The 12988-nt window shown below is 44.0% G+C and overlaps 1 protein-coding gene across 2 annotated transcripts; it reads left to right on the top strand.

Moving 5' to 3' along the window:
- Positions 1–3968: 3968 nt before the first annotated feature.
- Positions 3969–8791, top strand: LOC140710880 (G antigen 10-like). 2 transcript variants are annotated; one of them, XM_073013706.1, is made up of 4 exons: positions 3969–4066; positions 5098–5186; positions 5668–5791; positions 8575–8791. In XM_073013706.1, the coding sequence occupies exons 2-4, from the start codon at positions 5106–5108 to the stop codon at positions 8697–8699; spliced, it is 330 nt and encodes a 109-aa protein (XP_072869807.1). In that variant the 5' UTR covers positions 3969–4066; positions 5098–5105; the 3' UTR covers positions 8700–8791. The 2 variants fall into 2 exon arrangements, with proteins under 2 accessions (XP_072869807.1, XP_072869806.1); XM_073013705.1 differs by lacking the exon at positions 8575–8791 and having other exon boundaries at positions 5668–6022.
- Positions 8792–12988: the final 4197 nt, after the last annotated feature.

Here is a 12988-nt window from a genome sequence, read left to right as displayed (position 1 = left end):
TTTCCGGGATTACGGGCGAGAGCCACGGAGCCCGACCCAGCATTATATTTTTAATAGCAGAGAGGTAACAGTACTGCCTCTGTAATACTAGAGTTCTTATATAGAAAGGTTATTTGAAACGTAGTTCAGGCCCCAGCACCCGACTGATAGGCTGTCAGATATAGAAACAAACTGAGTCAAAGCCATGTTGAATGAAGATTTGAGTCTAAATCCTTGAACCAATAGCTCATAGTTTTCAGATGCTTTTGTAAAGATCTGCTTTTAACAAATACATAACACATTTGTAACACCCATCACTTGGTGTGAAAAATGCCGAAGCACTGATGCGGGTTCTAGTACCAGCTCTCACAGCCTTGGCGAGATGCTGAGTGAGTCCTTTCACTTCTAAACCTGTCTTTAGTTCTTATGAAAATAGTGAGTTGAAGTCAGAGATTTGAAAACCATTTTCCCTTCTGGTTCTTTCATACTCTGATCCCGTTGCATCGAATGCATGGGATACAGAGATCATCTGCTTCGCATGATGTGTTGATTCCAAATCATGAAACCCTGGCCTGAGTCATCTGAAAATCTCTAAATTGAGATTTCATTGCTCCTAAGAAAGTGAGCGGTCACTCTGCTTCATCCTAGTTTTTCCGTGTGGAGAGCTGAATACCTATCGTAGTATCTTGTCAAATTGTGAATTCTCCCTCCTCTTTGTTTGTTTGTTTGAGACAGAGTCTCAGTCTGTCACCCAGGCTGGAGTACAGTGGTGTGATTTCAGCTCACTGCCACCTCTGGCTCCCTGGGTAAAGCAGTCCTCCCACCTCAGCCTCCTGAGTGGCTGAAAGTCCATGCACAAGCCACCGTGCCTTAAGTTGTTTTTTTTTTTTTTTTTTTGTTAAAGTAAAAAAAAAATTTTTTTTTGTCGAGATGAGGTCTCACTATGTTGCCCAGGCTGGGTTTGTCTGGCTTTTAATGAACAATTGCTTTTAAAATCTTTCCTCACGGAAACCTTGAGTGATGAAATTATCAACTGGTGAGAGACCGGTTAGTTCCTATCATCTGTGGCATGTAGGTCAGTGATGCTCAGCATGGGTGTGAGTAAGATGCCTGTGCTATGCACGCTGCCTGCCGCACTGTCAGTCTTCATGAGCCAGCATTTCTAATAAGACTGTCGACACATATGTGATATAATCATCTCTCACCATATCAAATGTTACATGGAAGTTTCAGCTTTAGAGACATGGATTGATCAGATTTAAAGTTGAAAGACCATGACTTTAGTACTTCCTGACTAATCAACTGAAGTATGTTTTACACATGTGTTTTCCAAATTGCTGACTGTGAATTGTAAGTGCTTTTGAATTGAAAGGAAGCACTGGATGTTTAGGGAAGAAATTACCTTTAAATTCTGCAGGTCTGTCCTCAAAGTGTATAGAGAGGTTTAATTGGATGTAAGACACAGGATCACCCTTTGGGTTTTGTTTCTATTCCATTTAATAAAATCCAAACTGTAGTGTGTTTTGTATGCCTTTAGGGTCATTTAAATAATCTGTTGCTAAGTCATGTTCCCAATTGTTACGTTTCTGTTACAGGTGAAAAGCAATGACAGTGTTAAAAGAAGACACGCTGAAATGATGCAGGCTGCTCCTATGTTGGAAATTTGTTCATTACAATTCTCCCAATAAAGCTTTACAGCCCTCTGCAAAGAAGTCTTGCGCATCTTTTGTGAACTTTATTTCTAGCTTTTTGATGCTGTGAGACATGTATCATTCTTTGAAATGTTATATTCTAAGTGTTTGAGCTGGTATGTAGAGACATCATTCTTTTATCTTTCTTTCATTTTTCTCTTTGGCGACAGAGTCTCGCTGTGTCACCCAGGCTGGAGTGCAGTGGCGCGATCTCTGCTCACTGCATCCCCCACCTCCGGGATTCAAGCAATTCTCTGCCTCAGCCACCTGAGTAGCTGGGATTACAGGCGCCCTCCATCACGCCCCGCTAAGTTTTGTATTTTTGGTAGAGATAGGGTTTCACCATCTTGGCCAGGGTGCTCTTGAAATCCTGACCTCGTGATTCACCCACATCGACCTCCCAAAGTGCTGGGATTACAGGCGTGAGCCACCATGCCCGGCGGAGACATAATTCTTATATATTGGTTTTCTATCCAGCAGCCTTGTGAAATATGCTTATGAATTCTAAAAGTTTTATTTCTAGATCATTTTCAGTCTTCAACATACAGAAACATATCATCCTTCAATAAGAGCAATTTTGTTTCTGCCATTTATTTTTCTTTGTCGTTTTGTATTGTTTGTAGAGACGGGGTTTTGCCATGTTTCCCGTGCTGTTCTTGGACTCCTGAGTGCAAGTGATGCACCCGCCTTGCCTCCCACAGTGCTGGGATTACAGGCGTGGGCCTCTGCGCCAGTCCTGTTGCTGCCATTGTAAAGAGTTTTATTTCCTTTTCTGATTTTATGGCACTGTGCAGACCCACCTGTTACCATGGTGATAGTGGACATCCTTGTCTTATCCCTGATGAGAAACGGAAAACTTCCACAATTTCACCGTCATATTTACTGTCCTTTTTTTGTAGATGGACTTCTTCAGAGTAAGTCATTCCATTCTGTTCTAAATATGCTGAGCGTATTCATTTGAATCTATGTTGAGTTTCATCAAACAGTGCATCTATTTTGATTACCACAGCATTCTTTCCCATTCATCTGTTAATATGGTGAATTCGATTGATAAGATTGTAGGTTTTTAAGTTCAATTTTTAAAACTTGAGACAGGGTCTCACTCTGTCATCCAGGCTGGGGTGCAGTGGTGTTATCACAGCTCACTGCAGCCTTGACCTCCTGGGCTGAAGCGATCCTGCCACATCAGCCTCCTGAGTGGCTGTGAGTCTAGGTACATGCCACCATGCCCAGGTAATTTTTTGATGGCTTTTTCTTTGTTTTTTGTAGTGATGACATTTTCTGATGTTGCTCAGGCTGGTCTCGATGGAAGTCCTGAGCTCAGGTGTTCTGGCCAGCACAGCCTCCCAAAATACTAGGATTACAGGCGTGAGACTTGGCCTGATCAGGTTTTTCTTCTATAGGGATCTTATCTATACAAAGACTAAACTTATCTGTACCTTTGTGCAGGGGGACAAAGACTTGCATGATGAAATTTATCATTCTGTTGATTTAAAGACAACTATCCTTGACTTACCCGTGTGTAAGTCCATGAAAGCATAATTATGTTGAAAGCATATATTGCTATGGGTGTTGGGAACCCTGCAGTTTCCGCTGCTGTGGGAGCATGTCCTTGGAGGTACCTTTCGTCTGTTTTCTCAACTCCAAACATCTTAGGACCATGGGTTGTGACTGGTAGGACTGTGTATCCTGCTATTTTCAAGACGGAGTTGATTTTCACATGGTGCCACTCTGGCTGTCCCGTTTCCCTAATACCGTCACTTCTCCTTCTGTGATTCTGATGCTACAAATGATAGCTATCGTTTTAGTATTTCTTTACAGGTCCTAGAGATTGTATTCATTTTTTTTTTCAGTCTCTTTCTGTGACTTGTTCACATTGAACAATTTCTTTTTGGTGTAGACTGCTATTGCTGTTTTTGCATGTGGTCTACCTGTCTTCCCAGGTGGGTCACCGTGGCTCTTGTCCCCATGGTGGGGCCACGGCAAGAGAGGACCCTGGGTATGTGTGTGTGTGTGTGTGTGTGTGTGTGTGTGTGTGTGTGTATGTGTGTGTATGTGTGTGTGTCGGGGGTCAGTTCAGTTGAAAATCGAGTGAGTTTTGAGGGGAGCACTACTTGAGGTATTTGAGTCCCAGAAACATAGGGAACAGCAAAGGGCAGTTGGATTCTATTATCCTCACTGGATGGGAACCGGGGGTTTGGGGCATTGGGCTGGGAACGGCAGCCCGCCCAGGCCCACAGCCGCGCATGCTCCCTGGGCCCCCGTCTCAGTGCGCATGTTCACTGGGCGTCTTCCGCCCTGCCCGTTAGCCCACGTGAAGAACGCCAGGGAGCTGTGAGGCTGTGCGGTCTCGTTCTTGCCATCCGGACTCTTTTTCCCCTACTGAGATTCGTCTGGTAGGTCTGCAGGCCAGTTATCCCGGGGGCTGAAGTGTGAGTGAGGGTGAAGAGGGCCTCGGTGGGTCCGGTGGATCCCGCTTCCTCGTCTGTGGCCTCTGAGGGAGAAGGACCTCGAGGTCGTCCTCCTTCTCTTCTCAGGCTGCTATGCCACCATCGACTTTGTGGTCGTCAGGGGGCCTGGACAGGGAGGAAGGTGGGCCGGGAGGGAAGGCAGTCAGGGGCTCAGGTGAAGATGGGGTGAGTGCCGTTTGGGGGATGGAAGTCCCGAGGTGCCGAGATCCTCCAACGACACAGGGCAGATCCTGAATAGGGTGCCCGGTGGGGGCAAGGCGGGCGGTAAAGAAGGAACCTGGCACCTGGGAAGGCTACGGCCTGGTGAGCGCCCCCCAGCGGTGTGGAGTGTGGAGCGCCTGAGTGAGAAGCACTGCAAGGTCTCACATACGCCATGGAAGGTCTGGGAAAAGTGGGAAGGAGTGGGCGAGGCAGTGTGGTGCAACCAAACTTGATGTGAGAGGGGGTGAATGGCTCTAGGAAGCGGGAGTTGCCCAAAGCAGCGATCACGGGAATTGCGATTCACTAATGTTTTCGTGGGGAGTCCGCTTGTGAAACTAAACCTCATCAGAAATGACCTCTATCTGCGGGGCACAGTGGCGCTCGCCTATAGTCCGAGTTACTCGGGACACAGAGGCGGGAGGATCCCTTGAGCAGGAGGTCGAGGCTGCAGTGAGCTGTGATGGCGCCGCTGCACTCCAGCCTGAGCAGCACAGCGAGACCGCGGTCCAAAAGAAATTTAGAAAAAAATGTCCTCTGCCTCTTGCCACACGCCTTAAGATGACTGCTCTGCCAGCTTGGCCAGCATAAATGGCTTTGTAGGCACTTAGAAAATGTACACACGTATGCTTAACTCTGGGACTTATTTTGACAGTATTTTCAAAATTAAAACGACAAGTTAACATTGATCCATGGAAGTGATCGAATATGGCAGCCCTCTGGAGCGCATGTTCCCAATCACGGTTGTCTGTTTTCAGTGTGAAATATGAGTTGGCGAGGAAGATCGACCTATCGGCGTAGGCCAAGACGCTATGTAGAGCCTCCTGAAGTGATTGGGCCTATGCTGGTGAGCGCTTAAACGTTAATTCGATGTTTTCTATTAGCAGAAATTAATTTTTGTGATAGTGTTGTTGCATTAGTATGGAAATGCTGAGAAACGTCTTTCCTGCTGATAAAACATGATTATGGCGTCTGATGAAGGAAACGTTGATTGTGGAGGATTTTTTGTTTTTCCTCTCGTGTTCTTCAGCTTTTGCCCATGACTTCTTTCTCATGCTTTGTTTGTTAATGACGGATCGTACACATGTATTCCAACACAGAGTATAATAGCTTCCAAAGTCCTTGTGCGTCACTTTTCTCACAGTAACCTCCCTGTGGGTAGAGTAACCTTCTTGGCCATAGAGAATAGAGTTGGAGAAATGTCTTTAGGCTTAGTTATGATCAGAAACAGCTATGTATTCTGTGTATATATGTAAAATTTTGTATCAATAGCAAAACTTGTTTTTTTTTTTTTTTTCTTTATTTGCACACCCACACATATTCCCCAGCCCGAGCAGTTCAGTGATGAAGAAGTGGAACCACCAAAACCTGAAGAAGGGGAACCAGCAACTCAAAGTCAGGATCCTGCACCTGCTCAGGAGGGAGAGGATGAGGGAGCATCTGCAGGGCAAGGTGATGGAAAGGGAAGAAGAATGCCCGCTGGTGTGTGTGTCTGTGTGTGTGCGTGTGCGTGTGTGCATGTGTGTGTGTGTTATGCATTGTCACATAGCGGGAACAGGAGGAAAGAAATCAATGGAAAGAATGCCTGAAATTGACTGGAAAAGCCAGGAGGCTATGTAGTTTGCAGCTTAGCTTAGGCAAATCCCTCACTATGATAAAATTTCTCGACTTTATGAATGAGAGAATAGAGGTGCCGGGATTGTGTTTTATCCGAGAACCCTTGACTGGTGAATACACAATTTGTACTTTGTTCCAAGGTTTGTGTCTTCCTATCATCTGTGTTGCTATAAAGAAGGAAAGATTTTGCTGAAAATGCTTAAAACTCAAATGCTTTACTGTAAGGTAGCTTAGTACTGGCCCAAGAAGAGACCCAGTTGAGAGGAGCAGGAGCAGCTCCAAAAACTGAGTCACTGAATGTTGGCCACCGTTTCCTTTGATTGATATTTTTATATGGTACGTTTGATAAAAGCTGGATAAACGAGGATACTGCCATACAGGTAGCTGGTTTAGTGATTTTCTAAGTGGCTTTTAGGAGGTGATTAAATCCTTTTATGGTTGGAAAAGCAGAAAAGGAGTTATCCTGGGGTTAACATGAGGTGGAAATAATTTCTCCAAGATAAAATGTTTTGAAAGGAAACATTTATGTAACTGAGGTCATGGATTATTCCAGGGATTCATTGTTAAAAGTTTCTAGAATATGACTGATAACAATGCCCATTACTTGCTGTCCACCCACTCCCTTATTCTAAGTGCGGGATAGTGTATCTTGTGTGATTCACAAACAATGTTATATTTGGTGCTTTGTTCTTCACGGGGTTCATTTATGGAATATTACATTTGGGACCTTCGGACCTAAATATAACTTTGTTTGAACAAAGTTAAGTTTCTGTTTACCCCAGTAGGTAATGGGTGTTGTGACTGTAAGATTTTCTGTAGTCCTCAAATCCATTCAGCTAATCAGTCCTTCAGAAATTGACATTGTAATTGTAACTGAAATCCTATCCATGTTGTAGACTTCCGATTTCTTAGGTGATGCACAGTGCTCTTGGTACTCTACAGCTGAATATAAGCATTATGCATGTCCTGTGGTTTATCCTCAGATTGTCATTTAGGAGAGAGGTCTCAAGCTGGGCTGAACGCTGTGCACTCATAGTCCCAGCTACTTGGGAGGCTGAGGTGAGAGGATCGCTTGAGCCCTGGCGTTCAAGCCCAGCCTGGGAAACACAGCAAGACCTCATTGCTAATAAACAAACAAACAAAGAAGTAAATAAATCAAGGTTTCATGGTATAGGAAAACAGAGATTCGAAGTTTGTGCCTAGTGGCTGGTAATGTTGCAGACATAACTCCTTAGTGAACCGTACCACTTAAAAAAAGACGGTAAGTTTGAGGATATGTGTATTTTTTACCACAATCAAAAGAAAACCTCCTCTCTTCCTAAACTTCAGTGTAGTTGTCATATATTCTTTAAAATTTTTACTCTGTCTATATTCAAGATATAATATTTATAGAAAATTTGCAAGAATAGTACAACGAACTCATATACTTTTCACCTAGATTCGCCAATTATTAATAGCTTTCTCTCCGTACGTTTCATGTCTCTTCCCTCCCTCTTTTACCCGGCTGCCCACACACTCACAAACACCCACACGCGGATATATGTTTACTGTTATTAATGCTGACTTGTTTAGATAAAGTTTCAGGTATCATGGTCCTTTCCCCTATGTACTTGAGGGTGTGTATATCGTCAGCACAAAGAGAAAGTCATTTCTTGGATCATCACTGCAGAAAGATCAAAATCAGGAAATTTAACAATGAGAAAATGCAGTCATTTAATACGCAGTGCATACTCAAATTTTGCCAGCTCCCTAGACAACTTCTTTCTTCCTTTCGTTATTCTTTGTTGAGACGGAGTCTCCCTCCGTTGCCCAGGCTGGAGTGCAGTAGTGCGATCTTGGCTCACTGCAACCTACACCTCCCAGGTTCTAGGGATTCTCACGCCTCAGCCTGCCGTGTAGCTGGGACTACGGGCGCCTGCCACTGCGGTCTTGAACTTCTGACCTCACCTGATCTGCCCACCTTGGCATCCCAAAGTGTTTGGATTGCAGGCGTGAGACCCCACGCCCGGCCCAGATAGTGTTATTGATAGGATTTCTTTTTCTGATCCAGAGTCCGGTTCAGGATCACGTCTTGCATGTGCTTTTCAGGTGTTTTTAGTTTCCTTTAATCTGGAATGTTTCCTTAATTTTTCTTTGTCATTCATGATATGGACATTTTTGAAGAGGATAGACCAGTTGGTTTGCAGAATGTTCTGCAGTTTGGGCTTTTTCATGTATTTTTTAAAGACCTTTTTTCAACTCGCGTTGATTGGTGGCTACTCAGGCCGTAGGAGAGTCTAAGTGCTAGGAGTGTAAGTGCTGTGAGAGACAGGATTTCAGCCTTGAGTCATTTGATGAGGTAAGGACAATCAGAAGTAGAATAACAGAGAAGAGCAAAGGAGGCCACAAAGTTGTCTGAGGGCAGTCTTCGGAAAGGAAGAGGGTAATATTTGGAACACCTTGTTTTCCTGTTTTCTGCTAACAGACTGCTGAAATAATGTTCGTGGGATTCTTATCAACACATCTATCATTATAGTAGCTAAAGCTTTGATATAATAACACAGAGAGCATGAGTATTATTTTCTTATTGATATTTTATGTTTTACTGCTTAAATTGATATGTATTTTTTATTTTCAAGGGCCAGAGCCTGAAGCTGAGAGCCAGGAAGAGGTTCGCCCGACGACTGATTATGAGCGTGAAGATGGTCCTGATGTCCAGGAGATGAGCCTGCCAAATCCAGAGGAGGTGAAAAGGCCTGAATAAGGTAGGCAATCCATTAGACATGCAAATCGTAGGGTGTCTGTTTCCACAGTATCATATTATAATAATAATAGTTATTTTTTGAGACAGAGTCTCGCTCTGTCGACCAAGCTGGAGTGCAGTGGTACCACCTCGGTCACTGGAACTTCGGCCTCCCGGGTTCAAGTCATTCTCCTGCGTGTGCCTCCCGAGTAGCCAGGCTTACAGACGTGCTCCACCGTTCCCAGCTAATTTTCATATGTTTAGTAGAGATGGGGGTTTCGTTCCTTTGCACAGGTTGGTCCCGAACTCCTGGCCTTGGGTTATCCACGTGCCTCGCCCTTTGAAATTTCCGGGATTACGGGCGAGAGCCACGGAGCCCGACCCAGCATTATATTTTTAATAGCAGAGAGGTAACAGTACTGCCTCTGTAATACTAGAGTTCTTATATAGAAAGGTTATTTGAAACGTAGTTCAGGCCCCAGCACCCGACTGATAGGCTGTCAGATATAGAAACAAACTGAGTCAAAGCCATGTTGAATGAAGATTTGAGTCTAAATCCTTGAACCAATAGCTCATAGTTTTCAGATGCTTTTGTAAAGATCTGCTTTTAACAAATACATAACACATTTGTAACACCCATCACTTGGTGTGAAAAATGCCGAAGCACTGATGCGGGTTCTAGTACCAGCTCTCACAGCCTTGGCGAGATGCTGAGTGAGTCCTTTCACTTCTAAACCTGTCTTTAGTTCTTATGAAAATAGTGAGTTGAAGTCAGAGATTTGAAAACCATTTTCCCTTCTGGTTCTTTCATACTCTGATCCCGTTGCATCGAATGCATGGGATACAGAGATCATCTGCTTCGCATGATGTGTTGATTCCAAATCATGAAACCCTGGCCTGAGTCATCTGAAAATCTCTAAATTGAGATTTCATTGCTCCTAAGAAAGTGAGCGGTCACTCTGCTTCATCCTAGTTTTTCCGTGTGGAGAGCTGAATACCTATCGTAGTATCTTGTCAAATTGTGAATTCTCCCTCCTCTTTGTTTGTTTGTTTGAGACAGAGTCTCAGTCTGTCACCCAGGCTGGAGTACAGTGGTGTGATTTCAGCTCACTGCCACCTCTGGCTCCCTGGGTAAAGCAGTCCTCCCACCTCAGCCTCCTGAGTGGCTGAAAGTCCATGCACAAGCCACCGTGCCTTAAGTTGTTTTTTTTTTTTTTTTTTTTTGTTAAAGTAAAAAAAAAATTTTTTTTTGTCGAGATGAGGTCTCACTATGTTGCCCAGGCTGGGTTTGTCTGGCTTTTAATGAACAATTGCTTTTAAAATCTTTCCTCACGGAAACCTTGAGTGATGAAATTATCAACTGGTGAGAGACCGGTTAGTTCCTATCATCTGTGGCATGTAGGTCAGTGATGCTCAGCATGGGTGTGAGTAAGATGCCTGTGCTATGCACGCTGCCTGCCGCACTGTCAGTCTTCATGAGCCAGCATTTCTAATAAGACTGTCGACACATATGTGATATAATCATCTCTCACCATATCAAATGTTACATGGAAGTTTCAGCTTTAGAGACATGGATTGATCAGATTTAAAGTTGAAAGACCATGACTTTAGTACTTCCTGACTAATCAACTGAAGTATGTTTTACACATGTGTTTTCCAAATTGCTGACTGTGAATTGTAAGTGCTTTTGAATTGAAAGGAAGCACTGGATGTTTAGGGAAGAAATTACCTTTAAATTCTGCAGGTCTGTCCTCAAAGTGTATAGAGAGGTTTAATTGGATGTAAGACACAGGATCACCCTTTGGGTTTTGTTTCTATTCCATTTAATAAAATCCAAACTGTAGTGTGTTTTGTATGCCTTTAGGGTCATTTAAATAATCTGTTGCTAAGTCATGTTCCCAATTGTTACGTTTCTGTTACAGGTGAAAAGCAATGACAGTGTTAAAAGAAGACACGCTGAAATGATGCAGGCTGCTCCTATGTTGGAAATTTGTTCATTACAATTCTCCCAATAAAGCTTTACAGCCCTCTGCAAAGAAGTCTTGCGCATCTTTTGTGAACTTTATTTCTAGCTTTTTGATGCTGTGAGACATGTATCATTCTTTGAAATGTTATATTCTAAGTGTTTGAGCTGGTATGTAGAGACATCATTCTTTTATCTTTCTTTCATTTTTCTCTTTGGCGACAGAGTCTCGCTGTGTCACCCAGGCTGGAGTGCAGTGGCGCGATCTCTGCTCACTGCATCCCCCACCTCCGGGATTCAAGCAATTCTCTGCCTCAGCCACCTGAGTAGCTGGGATTACAGGCGCCCTCCATCACGCCCCGCTAAGTTTTGTATTTTTGGTAGAGATAGGGTTTCACCATCTTGGCCAGGGTGCTCTTGAAATCCTGACCTCGTGATTCACCCACATCGACCTCCCAAAGTGCTGGGATTACAGGCGTGAGCCACCATGCCCGGCGGAGACATAATTCTTATATATTGGTTTTCTATCCAGCAGCCTTGTGAAATATGCTTATGAATTCTAAAAGTTTTATTTCTAGATCATTTTCAGTCTTCAACATACAGAAACATATCATCCTTCAATAAGAGCAATTTTGTTTCTGCCATTTATTTTTCTTTGTCGTTTTGTATTGTTTGTAGAGACGGGGTTTTGCCATGTTTCCCGTGCTGTTCTTGGACTCCTGAGTGCAAGTGATGCACCCGCCTTGCCTCCCACAGTGCTGGGATTACAGGCGTGGGCCTCTGCGCCAGTCCTGTTGCTGCCATTGTAAAGAGTTTTATTTCCTTTTCTGATTTTATGGCACTGTGCAGACCCACCTGTTACCATGGTGATAGTGGACATCCTTGTCTTATCCCTGATGAGAAACGGAAAACTTCCACAATTTCACCGTCATATTTACTGTCCTTTTTTTGTAGATGGACTTCTTCAGAGTAAGTCATTCCATTCTGTTCTAAATATGCTGAGCGTATTCATTTGAATCTATATTGAGTTTCATCAAACAGTGCATCTATTTTGATTACCACAGCATTCTTTCCCATTCATCTGTTAATATGGTGAATTCGATTGATAAGATTGTAGGTTTTTAAGTTCAATTTTTAAAACTTGAGACAGGGTCTCACTCTGTCATCCAGGCTGGGGTGCAGTGGTGTTATCACAGCTCACTGCAGCCTTGACCTCCTGGGCTGAAGCGATCCTGCCACATCAGCCTCCTGAGTGGCTGTGAGTCTAGGTACATGCCACCATGCCCAGGTAATTTTTTGATGGCTTTTTCTTTGTTTTTTGTAGTGATGACATTTTCTGATGTTGCTCAGGCTGGTCTCGATGGAAGTCCTGAGCTCAGGTGTTCTGGCCAGCACAGCCTCCCAAAATACTAGGATTACAGGCGTGAGACTTGGCCTGATCAGGTTTTTCTTCTATAGGGGTCTTATCTATACAAAGACTAAACTTATCTGTACCTTTGTGCAGGGGGACAAAGACTTGCATGATGAAATTTATCATTCTGTTGATTTAAAGACAACTATCCTTGACTTACCCGTGTGTAAGTCCATGAAAGCATAATTATGTTGAAAGCATATATTGCTATGGGTGTTGGGAACCCTGCAGTTTCCGCTGCTGTGGGAGCATGTCCTTGGAGGTACCTTTCGTCTGTTTTCTCAACTCCAAACATCTTAGGACCATGGGTTGTGACTGGTAGGACTGTGTATCCTGCTATTTTCAAGACGGAGTTGATTTTCACATGGTGCCACTCTGGCTGTCCCGTTTCCCTAATACCGTCACTTCTCCTTCTGTGATTCTGATGCTACAAATGATAGCTATCGTTTTAGTATTTCTTTACAGGTCCTAGAGATTGTATTCATTTTTTTTTTCAGTCTCTTTCTGTGACTTGTTCACATTGAACAATTTCTTTTTGGTGTAGACTGCTATTGCTGTTTTTGCATGTGGTCTACCTGTCTTCCCAGGTGGGTCACCGTGGCTCTTGTCCCCATGGTGGGGCCACGGCAAGAGAGGACCCTGGGTATGTGTGTGTGTGTGTGTGTGTGTGTGTGTGTGTGTATGTGTGTGTATGTGTGTGTGTCGGGGGTCAGTTCAGTTGAAAATCGAGTGAGTTTTGAGGGGAGCACTACTTGAGGTATTTGAGTCCCAGAAACATAGGGAACAGCAAAGGGCAGTTGGATTCTATTATCCTCACTGGATGGGAACCGGGGGTTTGGGGCATTGGGCTGGGAACGGCAGCCCGCCCAGGCCCACAGCCGCGCATGCTCCCTGGGCCCCCGTCTCAGTGCGCATGTTCACTGGGCGTCTTCCGCC

This window comes from Chlorocebus sabaeus, chromosome X (assembly GCF_047675955.1).
Source record: "Chlorocebus sabaeus isolate Y175 chromosome X, mChlSab1.0.hap1, whole genome shotgun sequence".
NCBI classification, from domain to species: domain Eukaryota; kingdom Metazoa; phylum Chordata; class Mammalia; order Primates; family Cercopithecidae; genus Chlorocebus; species Chlorocebus sabaeus.
This window is presented reverse-complemented; position numbering and strand designations above follow the sequence as displayed.

Bases quoted from the DNA above. Each gene is read 5' to 3' on its own strand.
- LOC140710880 (XM_073013705.1), top strand. From the start codon at position 5,106: ATGAGTTGGCGAGGAAGATCGACCTATCGGCGTAGGCCAAGACGCTAT. The intron at 5,187-5,667 runs GTGAGCGCTTAA...CATATTCCCCAG, and splicing joins AAGTGATTGGGCCTATGCTG to CCCGAGCAGTTCAGTGATGA.